The sequence below is a fragment of the Talpa occidentalis genome, unplaced genomic scaffold (genome assembly GCF_014898055.3).
Source record: "Talpa occidentalis isolate TD23 unplaced genomic scaffold, MPIMG_talOcc4v2.1 talOcc4.3, whole genome shotgun sequence".
NCBI classification, from domain to species: Eukaryota; Metazoa; Chordata; class Mammalia; order Eulipotyphla; family Talpidae; genus Talpa; species Talpa occidentalis.
In genome coordinates, this window is record NW_023603184.1 from 151460239 (window position 1) to 151477614 (window position 17376).

Sequence of the window (17376 nt, forward strand, 5' to 3'; positions counted from 1 at the left end):
GAGTGTGCGGAGGGTCAGGTCGCAGCACAAACAAGGAGGAGCCGGAGCCATCGACCGCCATCGACCGGCGATCCCCGCGGCCGCAGGGCGATGCTGTGCGTGCTGCGTGTGGCCGGCGCGGCCCTGGGCCCCAGGCGGCCGCCCGGGCGCGGACCATGGCCACCCACCAGCTGCGGGTGCCCCCGCCCCCGGCGCTGCTCCGGCCCCTGACCCTCCCCAGCCGGCTGCTGCTGGGGCCCGGCCCCGCCAACCTGGCGCCCCGTGTGCTGGCGGCCGGCGGCCAGCAGATGATCGGCCACGTGCACAAGGAGATGTTCCAGGTGGGTGTGGGCCGCCCGGCCGCCCCTCGCTCAGCACAAGGACGAGGGCCTGACCCGCGTGTCCCCCCAGATAATGGACGAGATCAAGCAAGGCGTCCAGTACGTGTTCCAGACGCAGAACCGCCTGACGCTGGCCTTGAGCGGCTCCGGCCACTGCGCCCTCGAGGCTGCCCTGGTCAACATCCTGGAGCCGGGGGACTCCTTCCTGGTCGGGGTCAACGGCATGTGGGGGCAGCGGGCCGTGGAAATCGCCGAGCGCATCAGTGAGCTGGACACCCTCGCCCGTGCCCCCCTCCCCAGGGCCCCTCCCGGGCGTCCCCCCACCCCCAGCCACTGCCCCTCCAGGCCCTCTGCTCCCCAACACCAGGGCCTGCAGTGTGCACACGGGGTCACACCCTCTCTGCCCTGCCCCCAGAAGCCCGTGTGCACCCGATGGTCAAGGGCCCTGGAAGCTACTTCACGCTGCAAGATGTGGAAAAGGTACCGGGGGCCGGGGGCAGCGGCAGGTTCCAGGGCCGGCTCCGGGCGGGGGTGGGGCCCTGGGGTCCTCGGCTCTCCCAGCTGGGGTACATGCCTTGGGGGCCGGCGGGTGGGAATCCTGTCAGGGGTCTGCAGAGCCAAAAGCCCTGACCCCTGGAGGCCAGAGGAGGGCCCCGGGGTCAGTCCCAACCAGCCAGACCCGGGGACGCGGCTGGCCTCTCGCTGGCGGCAGGCGCCACAGGGGGTCTGGGTCGCGCCTGTCTCCGGGCCAAGCCCTCCTCTGGGAGCCGCCCCAGTGCCAGCAGAGGGGTGGCAGGCGCCGCCCACCAGGTCACTGTCCCGGGGGCCCCTGCCCAGGAGCAGACCTTGGGGCCCCGCTGGGCCTCAGCCGGCTCCTCTGTCCCCAGGGCCTGGCCCAGCACAAGCCGGTGCTGCTCTTCCTGACCCACGGGGAGTCCTCGAGCGGCATCCTGCAGCCCCTGGACGGCTACGGGGAGCTCTGCCACAGGTGGGCCCCCCGCCTGCCCCCCGGCCACGCGGCCTGCCTGCAGTGTGGCCGGGGCCCCCCCGGGTCCTCAGAGGGGCGGGCTCCGAGCTGACCCTGCCCCGGGTCCAGGCCTAGGGGCCAACCTCCCCAGAGCCCTCCCCACCCCCGCCCCCACACATGGGGCACAGGGCCGAGGCTGGATGGGCCCCCCACCTCAGGCCTGCTCTGGTCTGGTGGGGGCTTGAGCCCGCCGTGGCCACCCGGCACCCGGCAGGGTCCGGAGACGGGCGTGGCTGCTGGGCGACGCGAGGCTGTCGTCACCGCTGCTCCAGGATGGGGCGCGGCCCCAAGCTGACCAGGCTGTGCTGGCCGAGCGCGGCAGCAGCCCCCTGGGCTCGACCCCCGAGGCCCCCTCTGCCTGTCCAGGGATCCAGGCGGAAGCCTGGAGGTGCGGGGGGCCGCCTGGACCCGGGCGGAGCATGAGCCCTCCCTGCTCTCTGCGCCCACCCAGGTACGGGTGTCTGCTCCTGGTGGACTCGGTGGCATCTCTGGGCGGGGCCCCCATCTACATGGACCAGCAAGGTGGGGCGCGCAGCACCGCGGGCCGGGCGGGCGGGAGCAGGCTGGGCCAGAGCCTCTGGGTGGGCAGAGCCGCCGCAGCTGTCGGGGCCGCCTCCTCCTCCAGGCCAGCCCATCCCCGGGGGGGCACTTCTGCAGACCCCTGCCTGCCCCTGCGGGGGCTCGGCCACCAGGGGCCTGGCTGTCCCCTACCCCAGGGAGCAGCCCCCCCACCCGTTCGGAGCCTTGGTGGGTGTGTCCTGGGCAGCAGGGCCCCCCCCCCCGGAGGGGCCTGACCTCAAGTGTGGCTCTCACCCCACAGGCATCGATATCCTGTATTCGGGGTCCCAGAAGGCCCTGAATGCCCCCCCAGGCACCTCGATTATCTCCTTCAGTGAGAAGGCCAAGTGAGTGTGGGTGCTGGGCCCCCAGGGCTGGGGGGAGAAGGGGCACGCTCAGAGGGCCTCCAGCCCTGCCCTGGCAGGTGTCCCCGCAAGGTTCCCCCTGCAGATACCCCCGGCAGGTGCCCCCCGCAGGTACCCCCAGCAGAAACCCCCAGAGGTGCCCCCCAACAGGTACCCTCGGCAGGAACCCCTCTGTAGGTGCCCCCAGCAAGCACCCCTGGGCCGGTGCCCCAGACAGGTGCCCCCAGCAGGCGCCCGAGCTCGGGCTGGGGAGCGGTGGCCGAGGCCGAGGCGGTGAGGGCCTGGGCACAGGTGGCCATGCTGGCTGCAGGGAGATGCTCTTCACAGGGGCTTGGGCTTGTGTGGGACGCGGCCTGGCCCTGGCGTCGGGACGAGGCGAGCCGGCCTCCCTCCGCCCCCCGCCAGGTGCCGGGAGCTGAGCCGGAGGACAAGGACGCCTGGGCCCACTGCAGCCCCAGCGGGAGTCCCCACATCCCGGGGTCCAGACCCGCGCCAGGCTGGGTGGGGGCGGGAGGAGACGGGTCAGGCCCAGAAGGCTCCTGCCGCGGCCGCACCCAGGACCTCACAGACACCCCCGGTGGGACCGGGGCTTGTGTGCTGGTGAGGTGGGGGGCCGGGCCTGAGGTCGGGCCGGCCTTGCCGCCTGGAGCTGTGCGAGCAGGTGCGTTTCGGGCTTGGAGAGGGGGTCACCAGACTTGGGGAAGGGGCTGGACCCCGGGGGTGCCGTGCTGGCCCCTGGGCGCAAACACGCCTGCAGCACCAGGTGCCGGCTGGGCCTCGGACTCTGCAGCCGCCAGGCGCTCAGGCCACTTCTCCCCCAGGAGCAAGATCGACGCCCGCAAGACGAAGCCTTTCTCCTTCTACCTGGACATCAAGCTGCTGGGCAACTTCTGGGGCTGCGACGACCAGCCGCGGACGTGAGGGCGGCGGGCAGGGCTCTATCCACCCCCCTCGCCTGCTTACGGGGCTCCAGTCCCTGTCAGGCCCTCACCCCGGCCGAGGCAGGGCCCCGCCAGCCCCCACCGCCCTCCCATGGCCGCCCCTTCCCACGGTCTTGCAAGCACCTGGGCCCAGCCTGCCCCCGCTCCTCTGCCCTGTGACTCAGTTAACCCACCTGGGGGCAGGAGCGCGGGAGCCAGGGCTCTGTGAGGCAGCTTGGCCACGTCGCCCACAGCAGGAGCCGAGATCCGGGGCGTGGGCAGTATGGGAGGGAGCCCTGCCCATGTGCCTGGTGGGACCCGTGGGAGCCTCCCCGACCCCGCCAGGCTGCCAGGCCCCAGCCCTGACAAGCAGCCGCCCCCGCAGGTACCACCACACCACCCCCGTGGTCAGCCTGTACAGCCTGCGCGAGAGCCTGGCCCTCCTGGCCGAGCAGGTGCGCTTCCGGGGCTGCTCCGGGCAGCCGGCCAGGGACGCCACTGGGCGGCGACGGGCCTGCTGGCCGAGGGGCGGGAGGGACAAGGCCGTGCAGTGAGCCCAGGTTGCTTCAGGAGGCAGAGTGGGCCCCGCCGAGGGGGACAGCCAAGGTGCATGGGCGGTATCAAGAGTGGACAGTCCTGCAGCAGCGTCCGTCCTGGGGCAGGCACGGCCGCGTGACAAGGGCCTGGCTCTGCTGGGGGCAGTGTCCACACTCTGTGGCCCAGGCTGCAGGAGACAGGACCCAGTACCCTGCTGCCCACGCTGGCCGCCTCAGCCGCTGTCCACCCCAACAGGGGACGGAGGGGTCTGGGGCGCCAGGGTCACAAGCAGGACAGAGAGCCGGGTCTGGGCGTCAGCGTGGAGGGGAGGCCGGGCCCCCGTGGAGCACAGTGGGGGCTTGGGGCAGCAGGGCCGCGAGGGGGCAGGTGGGCCGGGGCCCGGGTGTGGGGACGACCCTCTTTCCCTCCTTCCCCTGACCCTCCCCAAGGGCGTGACCCCCGAGGGAGGAGGGTGCCCGAGCCCTAGTTCTGGTCGCTCTTGCCTGCGTGTCCCCTCCCCTGGGCAGCTCCCTGCTCCAGCCAGGTGCCCTCGCCTCCCCCAGGGCCTCAATAACTGGCTGGCGCCCGGTCTCCTCCGCCCTCGCCCACCTACCTCCACGGGCGCCCAGGGAGCCCCAGGCCTCCCCTCCCCCCAGGACAGGCCCCACACCACAGCCGGCGTTGCGGGAGGAGGGCGGCACGGGCAGGAGGGCCCCGCTCCGGCCGCCCACACCGCCCGCCTGCCCGCAGGGCCTGGAGAACAGCTGGCGGAAGCACCGGGAGGCCACCGAGTACCTGTACGGGCGTCTGCAGGGGCTGGGCCTGAAGCTCTTCGTGAAGGACCCTGTAAGGGGCCCGGGGCGGTGGGCGGGGGCTCCGGCCAGGGCCCTCTCGGTGGCTGGGGGGGGTCTCTGAGCGGGAGCCTCTCAGCTCCCCAGCCCAGGGTGGTGTCTGGACACCCCGTGGGGGCACGGGTGGTTGGAGGTGGGGCACCCTACTCCTCCCCACCCCCACCTGACCCCCGCTGGGCTGGCCGGGCATCCCACAGGCCCTGCGGCTGCCCACCGTGACCACCGTGGCCGTGCCCGCCGGCTACCAGTGGAAGGACATCCTGCAATACCTCATGGACCACTTCGGCATCGAGATCATGGGTGGCCTGGGGCCCTCGGTGGGCATGGTGAGTGCCCGGCCCCGGCCGCAGGGAAGGCTTCCCACACCGGCGCAGCTGGCCACAGGGGCCAGGGGGTGGGGCCTGGGGGTCAGCAGCTGCCTGGGAATTGGGGGAAGGGCAGCCGCCTCCTCCCCAGTCCTGTGAGGTGGGGGAGCGGCTTCTCCGCTTCTCCCCAATGCCCTTCCTCAGCCCCTGCCCCCTGGTTCCTGCCCCCTGGTCCCTGCCCCCGGCACTGCCCCCCGCTGGCTCCGCTGTGCCCGCTGAGCGGGTGGTTCTGAATGACCCATATGGATGCCCCGAGGCAGAGGGAGGACAGCTCTGCAGGGCGGGCCCTCCGGGGGACCAGGGCAGCACCCATGGGCTCCCCGTGCCCAGCTCGGGGCTGAGCCTGCGCCCGCGCCAGGTGCTGCGCATCGGCCTGCTGGGCTACAACGCCACGCGCGAGAACGTGGACCGGCTGACGGAGGCGCTGCAGGAGGCGCTGCAGAACTGTCCCCGGAACAAGCTGTGACCCGGGGCGGCCCGCAGAACCGCCGCCAGGCGCCAGGCGTGGGCTCCGGCCTCCCAGGAGTCAATAAAGAGTGTCCGCCCACCCCGCCGGCCTCCGCTCCCTCGCCTGCCCTGGCGGCTGCGCCTCTGCTCCAGCCCTGCCCCGCCCCGCGGCCCTGCCTGGGGGACCGCACGGCCTCAGGCTGATCTCGGGGCCTAGGGCGCAGGCCCGTGTCCAGGCGGGCGAGCAAGGACGTGGCGGGGGTGGGTGGGCAGCCCCCGCCCAGCGCCCTCCTCCTCTGCCCGGCTCCCCTGACCTCTGCCCCTTTACCCTGCCCCTTGCCCTCACCGACCCCCTCTGCCCTCCCCGGAAGCTGCAGACCCAGCCAGGTGCACGCCCGCAGCCCCCGGCGTCCCTGACGGACGCCCCAATACTGCCGGTCCATGTGGGCAGCAGCGCCTGAGCCACGGGCGGTGCTGGTGGCCCCCAGGAGAGGCGGGGCTGCCCAGAGCCCACGCTGCCCCCTCAGTGCTGCGGTCAGAGCAGGCAGGACCCTTGGGGCAGAACGTGGAATCCGGCGGCCCCCGGGGGCTCCCGCCTCTGTTCTGCTAGCCGCCCTGCCTGGTCGGTTTCCCCAGAGTCAGCCTCGGTGGACGGACTGCAGGGCTGTGGGGGGGCTGGCTGTGCGGGAGGGGGGCCGGGCTGTGCGCGGGGGGAGGGGCTGGGGGCTGGGCTGTGCGCGGGCCTGGGCCGCCCTGCTTGGGGCTAGAGTAAGGTGCGCGAGGAGGCTGGGTGTGCCCCGTCTTCTGCTCTCGCGGGGAGTCACGGGGGGGCTGGGGCGAGTGGGCGCGCAGGGGAGCTCCGGCCGCTGGGGCCTCGCTGGCCAGGGGTCTCCGTCCTGCCCCTCCTGGGCTTGAGCCTCCCGCCCCGGCCCCCGTGAGTCCGGATGTGGGGGGGCGGCTCCGGGGCCTCCGCTCCCGTGAGGTGGCTCTCCTGCTCCCCCTTCTCCCCGCCCCCTCTGCCCCTCCCCTGCGGAGTGGCGCCTGGTGGCCGTGGCCATCTGTCCCAGGGGCCCCAGAGTCGCCGCGAGCGCCTGCCCGGTTGTCGACTCCTCACCCTAGTCCTGTCTTTCAAACGAGGCGGTGTCCCGAGGAGGCCCCGGGCGTGGGTGCCGCAGCTGCCGGGGCCGGGCTTACAGCTGAGGCGGGACACGCCAGCGGGGGACAGCGCAGGCCGGGCTCGGACTGACCCGCCCACGCCAGAGCCAGCCCCACTCACCCCGCCCGGCAGCTGCGCGCCCCTGCTCGGGTGTCCGCCTGCAACGGGCGCCTGCCCGCGCCCACGGGGAGGCCGGAACGCCTGTGTGACCCCAGTCCCGCACCCCCAGGCTTTGGGGCCCCGTAGCCTTCAGAGCTCTGTCGTCGGCGCTGCCTGGGGCTCTGGTGGGGGTGCTAGAGCCGTTAAGGGCAGCAAAACCCTCAGAATCGCGTGAGCGCCGGCTGTGCCCGGCAATGTCGGTCTTTTAAGACCACACTGGGCACTGCAGTCCCGGGAGGCCTCGCACCCGCGCCTCACACCCTGCCGGCCCCGCGTGCTGCCCTGGCGACCCTGCGCCCCTCCGCTCCTCGCGCCCCCTTCGCGCCCTCCATAGTCGCCAAGTCCGGCTGTTTCTTCGTGGCTTTGCTTGGGTTTTCTTTGCAGATAATGAATAATGCGGTTCTGCTGCCCGTGTTCAGCGCCTGCTTCTCAGTCCTGCCCAGGCCCAGCGCCCGCCAGCTGCTCGGGCCAGCCTCCTGGGGTCTCCAGGCTCCCACAAGGGTGCTCCCCAGCCTCGGCTCCCATGTAGGGGGTTCCCAGAGGTGCCACGTGGGGCCCACATGACAGGGCTGGAAGGTCTCCTGGCCGCGAGTGCCCACTTGCGCCGCCTGACCACAGCCGCGCGAGGCCCGGGCCACTGCGCCCCGCAGCCCTGGCGCCGCCCTCCCTCCTGTGTGCGGTGAGCCCCGCTGCTCCCCTGCCGCCGTGTCCCGGCCCGGACCTGAGCCTTGTGTCTCCACCGTGGGGCGCGGCGCCCCCGAGGCCACCGCCATCTCACACACGGCCAAAGCCCAGGCCGTGGGTGCCCCGGGTCTCAGCTGCGGATGTCGCCCCACGAAGCCTCCACTGCGGCCAACACGCAGGCCGCGCGGGTTTGGGGGTCAGGACAGGGCGCGCAGTGGTGTCAGGCCGGGGTGGGGCCGAGCCCGCGGGTGGCGGTCTGGGGAGTGCGGCGCCGCGGCCCTGGGAGGCTGGACCGTGCCGGGGGCCGTGCGGGGTGGTGGCCTTGGCCGAGCGCTGCCACACAGCACATGAACATGGGAGTGACCACGGTGGACTGGACACTCGTGCCATCGCGGTCAGCGTGGTTCGCGAGCCTGTTTTGCAGGCCCCCTCGAGCCAGGAGGGCGGTGGCCTCCCTGTCCTCGCAGCAGCGTGGACACAGACCCCGGGCCCCACAGCGTCCGGCCCTGGGAGTCCCCGCTGGCAGGTTCCCCAGCCTGGCTGGCTGCGGCCCACAGAAAGGCTCACGGGAGCCGCACCATGTCCGCGCTGAGAGCCTTCGGGCCCCCCCCGCCGGGGGACCCGGCAAGCGGCCGGGGCTCAGGAGCCGAGTGGGTGTCACTGGAGGCCAAAGTGGGTGGAGAGAAAAGTGGAGCTGGAGACGGGGCCGCAGCCCCGGGGCTGCCTGCAGCGAGGGCTGGGTGCTGGGGGGCCGCGGGGGGCGTCGGGCCGGCAGACAGCGAGAGGGGTCTTGGGAGCATGGAGGGGTTGAGATTGCTGTCTGTGCTCGGGCCCCCCGGACCCCCACTTCCGGGAACAGTCCACCGAGACACAGGAGAAGGCCGGGGCCACCCCGCCGGGGCGCGGGTTTATTAGGTGCTCCTTCAGGGGACACGGGCAGGGACGCGGCGCCAGGTGGTCCTGAGGCCGCCCCGGGTCCGGCTGCCAGCACCCGGAGCTCCAGGGCCCGGGGCAGTGCGGGGTGCTGGCTTCCACGCCCCTCCCCCAGCGCCCGCGGAGGGAGGCCCGTCCCCCCAGAGCCGCGGAGCCAGGGCCTCGCCGACAGGCAGCCGGCACGGCCGGGCGGCTCAGCTCTCCCCGCCGCCGAGAGCCCTGGTCTTGCGGAAGATGTTCTGCATGGCCGAGACCCGGTCCTTGTCCTGGATGTGGAAGACCTGGAACTGCGGGCGTGGGGACAGAGGGCCAGAGGGCCGGTCACAGCCAGGTCACCTCGCCTCTGACCCGCAGCCCCTCCTGCCTCTGGGCCTCTGCCTGCGAGGTCCCCCTGCAGCTGGACCTGCCTGGGTGCCCCTCCTGCAGCCACGGGTGGCTTGACACCCGCCCCCCATGCACCCCACCAGGGCCGTGCCTGCTCTTGGGGAGGGGTGGGCGCTGCGGGGTGGGGAGGAGAGCTGAGCAGAGCTGACCACTTTGTGGAACTCATAGAGGGGTGGCTGGTGAGCAGCCCGGCACCTCCTGGTCACTGGGCAGAGGGACAGAGGGGGCACAGCCATGGCTCTTGAGTCCAGGGAGGCAGCAGGGAGCGGACCCTTCATGAGGAAGGCACCCCAGGAGGGCAGATGGGGCTCTGGGTGCCCCCCACCCCACGCGGCTTGGGGTGGTCCTGCTGGGGACGGGCGTGGGCCTGCCACCTGCCTCTAGGCCCCTGGCCGTCGTCCCCTGGCATGCGCCCCCACAATCCGCGGGTCCAGAGGCCAGTGGTCCCCGCCCTCCCCGGGGCTGGGCCTGGAGCCCACCTTGTCCAGCAGCACGTCGAAGTAGGCGGTGGCCCAGTAGGCGGGGTCGCTGGCGGGCAGCTGCAGCAGCGCCTTGGCCCCGCTGTCGACGCGCGGCGGCGGGCTGCGGCCCAGGTGGGTGGCGTGCAGGCGCAGGGCCGCCTCGGGCTGGCTGGCGAACAGCTCCACGCGCCGGTACAGGGCGTGCAGGTCCAGGCCAGCGCCCCGCAGCAGGTTGTGCTCGGGCCGCAGGAAGTGCGGCAGGTTCCGCGTGGCCAGGCAGCACAGCAGCACCACCAGCAGCCGGTACACCGCGCCCTGCAGCTCCCCCAGTCCTCGGGCGCCGGGAACAGCGCCGCGGCCCACAGCAGCACCGTCTGCGGCAGGCAGGTCGGCCTCACTGCCCGCCCGCCTGCCCACCCGCCCCTGCACCTCCGCCCCACTGGGCCGTCCTCAGCCCTGGCCCCGCACCCAGGACAGAACTCAGGCCCCTCGGGGATCTGGACCTTTCCCATCCTCGCCCACCCACCATGGCCCCATGCCCGGCTGAGTGCCCAGGGGTGCCTCACACCTCCCTGCGTCCCCTCCCCCTCCCCCAGCCCCCACCTGCGCCCCTCTTGTCCCCCCAAGCCAGAAGCTGCTGTGCGGAGCACACTGCCCTCTCTGCAGCCCCCACCTCGCTCCCTGCTGGCTTGGGCGTCCGAGCCCCTCCCCCACTCTCCCCAGCACCCTGGGGCCAGGGAGCAGCAAAGAGCGACACCCAAAATGGCCGGTGCCATTGGGGGTCCCCAGTGTCCTTTCCGACCCCAGGCTGGGGAGGCGCCTCCAGGCTGCCTCCGGTGGGCTCCATGTGGACCCTGGGGCCTCGCTCCTGGGAGCCGGACACCCCATCAGACCTCACCCAGGCCGCCAGCACCCAGGGCCAGCGGCACCCAGCCCGGGCCTGCCCACGGCCACAGTGCCCTGCACGCACCTGCAGGTGGCTGGAGGTCAGGCCAGGGTCCTGGCCGCCACGGCGCCAGCTCTCGTGGTTGACTCGGTCCAGAATGGCCAGCCCGTCCAGGCGGTGGCCGGGGAGGGAGCCCAGTGCGCCCATGAGCCTGGTGAGCAAGGCGTCCGTGGAGAGCCTGAGAGACACACACCGCTCTGCCCAGGAAGCAGCGCCCAGGCCTGTCTCAGGGGGCCAGCCTGGCCAGCCGCAGCCACTGTGGGCCCTGAGAGGCCCAGGTCCAGGGCCCGTGGGGTCCCCGGGCTGGACAGTCACTGCCAGTGCCCCAGCCTGTGGGGGCCGCACAGGAGAGGTCAGTTCCCAAGTCCAGGCCCAACCAGACCACCCTTCCATTGCCACAGGAGTGGCCACCCCATGGTCTGGATGAAGCACCTGCTCTGCACAAAGATGGCCCAAGGAGGGCCCTCAGGAACTCACGGCCCCCTGCTGACCCCAGGGGAGCTCACGGCCACCTCTGCCTTTCCCACAGCAGAGACCACAGACGGGCTCTTCCCCTCCAAGCAGGAAGTCTCCACCAGTGACTCCTGTCCGCCCCACAGCGGCCCAGGCACGGGCAGGCCCAGCCAGAGCACCTCTGGCAGCTGGTCCAGCAGAGCCAGCCAGGAGGGCTGTCCCCACCCGAGGTGCGGTCCCAGGGCTCAGCTTGCCCAAGTGCGTGCGGGCACCGCTGGGCCTCCCCATCCCCGCAGGCCGCTCCCAGACTCCGGGGCAGAGGCCCCGACAGGCCCGGGGCCGGGGCAGCCGTGGGGGCCGTGTCAGCCCTGCTCTGGGACTCGGCCACACAGACACGTGCCCAGGCCACCGTCCACTGTCTTTGCCACATTCCCTCCAAGCGAGGCGCTGAGCTGGACAGGGCAGGGGCCTGGCTGGTGGCCTCACTCATGGGGTCTCTCCTATCCCTCCTCCCTGCCCGAGCCACCCACTGGCAGCGCAGGGGCACAGCTCCCCATCCCTGCAGCACCAAGGGGTGAAGCTGGCCCCGTCCAGGCCCAGCCACCCCAGGTGCGAGCCGGCAGCCTACCTCCAGTGCTGGGCGCTGGCCGGCACCAGGGCCACCTCCTGCTGGGCCGCCCTGCGCAGGCTGCCCTCGGGGAATCCGCGTGCCCGCTGGGCCTCCTCCAGCGCGGGCACCCTGCGCCTCACCCGCACCACGGGCACCACGCCGAAGCGGAGCGTCCTCCAGCCGCCGCACACCAGCAGGGTCAGGCGCAGCGCATCCTCTGGCAGACTGGCCACGCTCAGGGAGCCTGCAACGACCGCCGGGGCTACCTGGGCCTCCCGCTGGCCCCGCCCCTCACCCCGCACCACCCCTGCCCACCTGCCCCTCCCCCCCCACCTCCGCCACAGGCCCCCTCATGCCCACGCCAGGACACTGCCCCCAGCCCCTCTACCACTCCCCCCCCGCCCCAGCCCACCTGGGCCCTGCGCCCCCCAGGACGCGTCTCCCTCCCCCCCACCCCAGCCTGCCCTGGGGGTGCCTCCTGCCCCCTTGGGCCCAGCGGGCATCTATCCTCACCCCCAGCCGCCCTCCAGCATCGATGGCTGAACTGTGCCCCCAATCCCTGTGTGGCCCTGGAGGGGGGCCTTGTGGGGCTACAGTGAAGGGGTCCTGGGGGCCGGCCTAGGACCTCGTCATAGGGGCGGGTCAGGCACTCAGGGCAAGGCCACGTGGGGCCCGCGGGCCTTGGCTGCCCCTCCTGCCCGAGCGGCTCTGGGCTGCTGGACGCCTGGGTGGAGAGGGCCCACTGCTCTCCGTGTGCGGCCAGCTCTGCCCCATGGTCGGGGCACGAGGGCCCTCTGCGACCGCCCTCCCCCACCTCCCCCAGGGCGGCGGCGGGGCTACTGGCTGCCCCAGCTGCCCACGGCCACGGTCTCCTGCAGCTGCCCCAGGGGCCCCAACCCCTCTGCGAGTGGCCTCCACGCGCCGTCCCTGGGTGTGGGCCCAGGTGCTGCCCCCAGGGCTCCAGGGTCCCCGACACTGGGGTGTCAGCTGCTGCTGGGGACGGGGGCCTGAGCCTGGCAATCTTGCCAAGGCCTGCAGCAGGGCCTCCGTTTCTAAGTGGCTTGTTTTCAAGGCCACACCCCAATCCCAGGCCTCCTCACTCTTCCAGGAGAGTCTTGGGGGAGGGCTCCAGGGCTCCCAGCACCCAGGGGCTCCCCCCACGGTGCTGGGGGGTGGGGCCATGCGCCGGGCCTGAGCCATGGGGACACCAGTGGCAGTGCCAGCCCCCGGGAGTGGCTGAGACCGGAGCTGCCAGGTCCCGCCTGCGCCCACACCTGTCGTGTCCCTGGGCCCCGACCCCTCCCTGACAGGTGCCTCCACTGTCTCGGGGGCTGGGGGTGTGGGGAGACCTCGCCCCCTCCCTGACGTGTGCAGCTGCCGCTGGGTCTGCGCGGCACAGGAGGATGATGGGGCAGAGCCGGGGCCGAGCCCCACGGACACCGGGGTCCTCAGGCGTCCACAGGCAGAGGTGGGGGCTCTGGTGACAGGCCCCAACCTGCCGCCTCCTGTCTTCAGCAGAGAGGAAGCGCGAGGGGCGAGCCATGCCGGGCACCCAGGTCAGCGCTGTCAACAGGGCAGGCGGGGTCCCTACCCAGCGGGGCCGCGGTCAGGGCTCAGGGCCAGCGGACGGGGCCTGCCTGGGAGAAGAGGCGGCAGCCAGCGAGGTGGGGCTGCCCTGCTGGTCACCCCAGCCCGGGCCCCGCGGGGCCGCCCCCACTGCCCAGGCCCCCAGCCCGGCTCCCACTGGGCCCCTCGCCCTGGGCCTGTCTCCCCAGCCCGGTGGGGGCCATGCCACCTCCACGGCCCTCTGGGCCTCCCGCAGCTGCGCAGCCGTGGCGGGGGGCTCCCTTCTGTCAGCAGCGTTGTGTCCGTGACCCGCGGTCAGGCGGGAGACCGGCCACTCCCCGCCCATCCCTGTCCCTCCTGCCTGGGCCCCCACCTGCCTCACCGGTTCCCAGGCGGCTGCACTTCCGCCCAGGTGAGTGCCAGAGCGGCCCTGGAATTCCCCGCGCCTCCCTGGTGGGTGCGGTCAGCGCCTGCTCCCCTCGAGGGCGGTGGGAGACGCAGAGGCAGAAGTGACCCTGCCGGCTGCCCACAGTGGCTGCAGAGGAGCTGCCCGGCCCCGGCCGCGGGGATGCCAAGTGACAGGACACTGCAGACGGCCCCCCCGCCCCAGGAGGGGGGCTGGACCCCACGCCACCAGGTGGCCCTGTCGGCCGGCCAGCGGTGCTGAGCTTACATGTTGGACAGCACCCCACTCCCGTCCTCTCCCACTCTGGCCTCGGGGCCAGAGTCCAGCCAGCCCACGCGCCTGCCCGGCGGTCCCCATGGGGACCAGGACCCAGGGCCCTGCCAGGCAGCCTGCCCCATGGCCGCCGCGCCCAGGCCCCGCAGCGTGCACACGCCCCCCCCCACACGCACAGCTGCTCCCCATGCTCACGCCCCCCATCGCCCCTCCCCCATGCGCGCCCCACGCCCTCCCCCCACACCCCGCGGTGGCGCTACCTGGCGGGATGAGGCCGTGGTGCCTGCAGTGCACGAGCGCGGCCACCACCAGGGCCCTGAGGGTGTGCAGGACCTTGCCAGGCACGATGTGGCTGCAGTCCCCGGTGCCGCCCTCCGGGGCGCTGGCTACGTCCTCCGAGGTCCACGGCTCCAGGCCCGGCGCGTCCCGGGGCACGGCCAGGCGGCAGCGCTCCGGGCCACCCCCCGCCTCGGCCCCCAGCTCCTCGACCCGCAGCGCTGCGGCGTCCACCCGCAGGGGCACCTCCACCTCCAGAGGGTCCTCCGAGGAGCGCAGGGCGAACTGGAAGGCCCGCAGGCCGCAGCCGTAGTCCACCAGGAAGCGGGGGTCGCGCGCCTGCACCTGCTCCAGCACGGTCAGCAGCGTGTTCTCTGCGCGCTGGCAGTCCTGCGCCCGGGCCGCCTCCCGCGAGCGGATGGCGCGCAGGTAGTGGTGCCACGGGGACACCTGCGTGGCCATGGCGGGCAGGCGGGCGGCGTGTCCCGGTGGGCCCGGCTCGGCTCAGCAGAGCAGGACTCGGCGGCAGGGGCCCAGCCCCGCGGCTTAAATAGCTGAGCCGCCGCCTTTGAAGAGAAGTGAGTCAGCGCCCCGCGATTAAGAATGTCGCCGGGGCAGGAGGCGGCTCCGCGGCCACGCCCGCCCCCCACCGCTGCAGTCCCCCCACCCCGTATCCCCACTCCAGGCATTGGGGGGGCAGCCATGGTTCTGAAAAGAGGAACCGCCCCCTCCAGACGGGGAGGGGCCTGCGCTGGGGGCGCCTTTGCCCGCCCCTGGGCGGGGCTGGGTGTCCCCTGCCCCCCACCCGGCCCAGCCTGCCTGGGACCAGCCCCTGCACCTGGGCCTGGAGCTGCCTGGGGGCCTGGTCCCGGAGGCCCCGCCATCCACACCCTGGCCCAGAGCCGCCTCCCACCCGGCCGCAGGACCTGGGGGTGCCGGGGGTGGGGTGGGGGGCGTGCAGGGGTGCTTGGCCGGGAAGTCAGCTCCCAGCAGCCCAAGTGCAGCCCCGGGCACCCCAACGCAGGGGCCCCAACATCCGGGAGCTGCCCCACCCCAGGCGGCAGGCAGCACTCAGGGCTCAAGCCAGGAGCTTGGCAGCAGGCAGGGGCAGCTCTCCAAGCCCCCTTGGGCTCACTGCCTCAAGGCCTCATTTTCCGCTCTCAGAGCCGGCCTGGGCTGCCTGAGCTGGCCCCGCCCCCGCCCCCACTGCCTCTCTGAGGCCCTGGCCTCCAGGGCACACTACCTGGGGGCATTGCCTGGGCCAGAGGCCCTGCAGCCCTGCCGCTGGGCCCCAGGGGCCGCTGGACTGGGACTTGCAGGAACCCTGCACTGCCCGAGTCCACAGGAGGCCGGGCCACCTGGCCACCCCGGGGGCCCATCCAAGATCTGTTCTCCCACCCCAACCCTGAGTAACGTCCTCTGCCCAGGGCACCTCTGCTGTTGCCACATGTCTCCTCCCTCCCCTGGACTGTCCAGGGGGAAGCCTAAAGTGCGCGCCACAGCCTCCTCACCCGCCAGTGCTGCCTGCTGGGACAGGAGCTTCCCGCGCCCCAGAGGCCCAGCCCACATGGGCGCTCGGGCCCTCTCCATCCCCCGAGAGCTCTGCGGCTGGCACGGTGGCCTCCTCAGTGTGTCCCACGGCGGGTAAGGGCCGCCCTATGCTAACTGGGCCAGGAAGCTGGGCAGGAGCTGCCTGGACCTGGAGTCAGCCAGAGCCAGGGCAGCACATGCCTGAGGGGGCTACAGTGCCCGGGACTAGCACCCCACAGACCCCCAGCGGACCCCAGAGACCGGGACTGGCACCCCACAGACCCCACTGGGGGACCTCAGCACCCGGGACCAGCACCCCGTGGACCCCTGGAGGGCCCTAGTCCCCCCCCCCGAGGACCCTGGGGGGACCCAGCACCCGGGACCAGCAACCTGGGTGGCGCCACAGGTCCCTGGGGCAGTGCAGAGAGCAGGATGGGGGCCAAGAGGGGTGGGCGCGGACAGCCTGGTCTTGTCAGCTGGCCCCACTGGTTGCCTGCCCAGCGGTCAGTACCTATGCGCTGTGCTGGGCGAGCTGGCCTCATGCAGGAAGTGTGAGGGCACCCTGGTCTGTGCGTGCGCCTGGCTGCTCCGTGACCCGTCCCACGCCCGCCCGGCCACTCCCTGACCTGTCCTCACACCCACCCGGCAGCTCCGTGGCCATCCCCACACACCAGGGGCTTAAAACAGCACAGGTTCCTCCTGTGGGGCCAGAGCATGAGGCCAAGGAGGGGCAGGCCGCTCCCCAGGGCTCTAGTGTCCACCTTCTGGCCTGGCCCGTCTGTTCACGGTGTCCTCACGCCCCGCTCCCGGCGACTGTGTCACGGCCCTCTGCCTCCTCAGCAGGAAGGAGGCGGCATCTGGGGCCACCAGACCTCTCGACTCTCAGCTCCATCTCCCTCCTCCACCCCGCAGGGCGGCCCCGGCCCACAGGCCCAACTCCGGACACGTGGGCCTTGCTGGTCCCTGCCCGCCGGGCTCACCAGGCCCTCCCAGAGTGCAAGGCCTCCAGCTCCTCGCCAGTGCTCAGACCCCACTACCTCCGGGGAGCCGGCGGAGGCCGGCCTGGACCCGTGGGTCCCCAAAGGACAGGCCCCTTCGTCCACACTGTGGCAGCCTCCCTCTCCAGGACGCTGTGCCGGCCACACCGGCTGCCCCAGCTCCCCCGGCCTTTATACTCTACGGCGGACATGGCAGTTCAGGCCGGTGGAGGGGCCGCCCCAGCAGGGTCCCCTCTGCAGGCCGCTGTCCTGGGCAGCAGAGCCGAAGGCCCATGGCCCCGGTGGGTCTCAGGTGAAGCGGCAATGTCCATGGGCTGTACAAGCCTGGGGCCCGGGCCCCCATGGGCAGCTGGCCACAGCCTGATGCTGCTGCGGCGCCGGCCGAGGCAGGACACCTGGAAGGGTCAGCCTAGCCTGACCTCACGGCCAGGGCCAGAGGGGCTGGGCCTGTAGGAGCTCGTGCTTGTTTGCTCAGACTCACACCCACAAGGGCCAGAGGGCAACGGCCTCTGAGGTGGCTTCAGCCCTGGAGGCCTGCGGGGGCCGGGCTGGGGGTCGCTGCGGGGCCGGGCAGTCACCTCCCTTCCTCTCCTGCCCCTCACCTGCTGGGAACCCAGGGCCCTCACCTGTCCGTGTAGGGTTGGGCAGGTGCACAGTCCTGAAGACTCCCCGGGCGGCCATGAGTCACCCCGCCGCCTCCCCGACCCCTGGGGCAGCCCCTGCACAGAGGAGCACAAGGTGGGGCCCACCCAGGAGACCCCAGGACGAGCCCAGCCCCAGCCCCTCCCAGGCCGGCGGGTATCAGGCCTCTGGGCGGTCGTCCAGGAGCCGGGTGGACTGGCTGGCCTTGTTGCCCCACGTGCGCCCCAGGCCGCTCCCGACACAGGCTGTGCTGTGTCCCGGGAGCCGTCGCAGCCGCAGCCCACGCGGGCGCCGACACCCCCAGCAGAGCCCGTCCTGCGCTGGCCTGGGCACCGCCGCAGCTCCGGCAGTGTCCAGCCATGCGCTCTCGTCCAGACGAGACGGCCTCCGGCCGCGGGGGTGGCCCAGACCAGACGGGGAGCCGTCAGATCCCGGAGCCGGCTGGGCGGCCACCGCCTCCGCAGGCCCCACCCTCCCCCATCGGGCTGAGCCACAGCCCCCGGGGCAAG

At 73.0% G+C, this 17376-nt stretch overlaps 2 protein-coding genes across 2 annotated transcripts; one reads left to right on the forward strand and one right to left on the reverse strand.

Moving 5' to 3' along the window:
- Positions 1–123: 123 nt before the first annotated feature.
- AGXT (alanine--glyoxylate aminotransferase) lies at positions 124–5409 on the forward strand. Its single transcript, XM_037521947.1, has 11 exons — positions 124–320; positions 391–583; positions 736–800; positions 1208–1308; positions 1799–1869; positions 2168–2252; positions 3092–3187; positions 3576–3645; positions 4478–4573; positions 4776–4904; positions 5302–5409. Exons 1-11 carry the CDS (start codon positions 156–158, stop codon positions 5407–5409), a joined length of 1179 nt encoding a protein of 392 aa, XP_037377844.1. The 5' UTR covers positions 124–155.
- A 3107-nt stretch (positions 5410–8516) lies between these two features.
- Positions 8517–14159, reverse strand: MAB21L4 (mab-21 like 4). Its single transcript, XM_037521948.1, is given in 6 exon segments — positions 8517–8609; positions 9186–9493; positions 9496–9541; positions 10138–10291; positions 11195–11420; positions 13682–14159. Coding segments are annotated over 6 exon segments (1305 nt in total).
- Between the last annotated feature and the right edge of the window lie 3217 nt (positions 14160–17376).

Bases quoted from the DNA above. Each gene is read 5' to 3' on its own strand.
- AGXT (XM_037521947.1), top strand. From the start codon at position 156: ATGGCCACCCACCAGCTGCGGGTGCCCCCGCCCCCGGCGCTGCTCCGG. The intron at 584-735 runs GTGAGCTGGACA...CCCTGCCCCCAG, and splicing joins GGAAATCGCCGAGCGCATCA to AAGCCCGTGTGCACCCGATG. The intron at 4,574-4,775 runs GTAAGGGGCCCG...GGCATCCCACAG, and splicing joins AGCTCTTCGTGAAGGACCCT to GCCCTGCGGCTGCCCACCGT.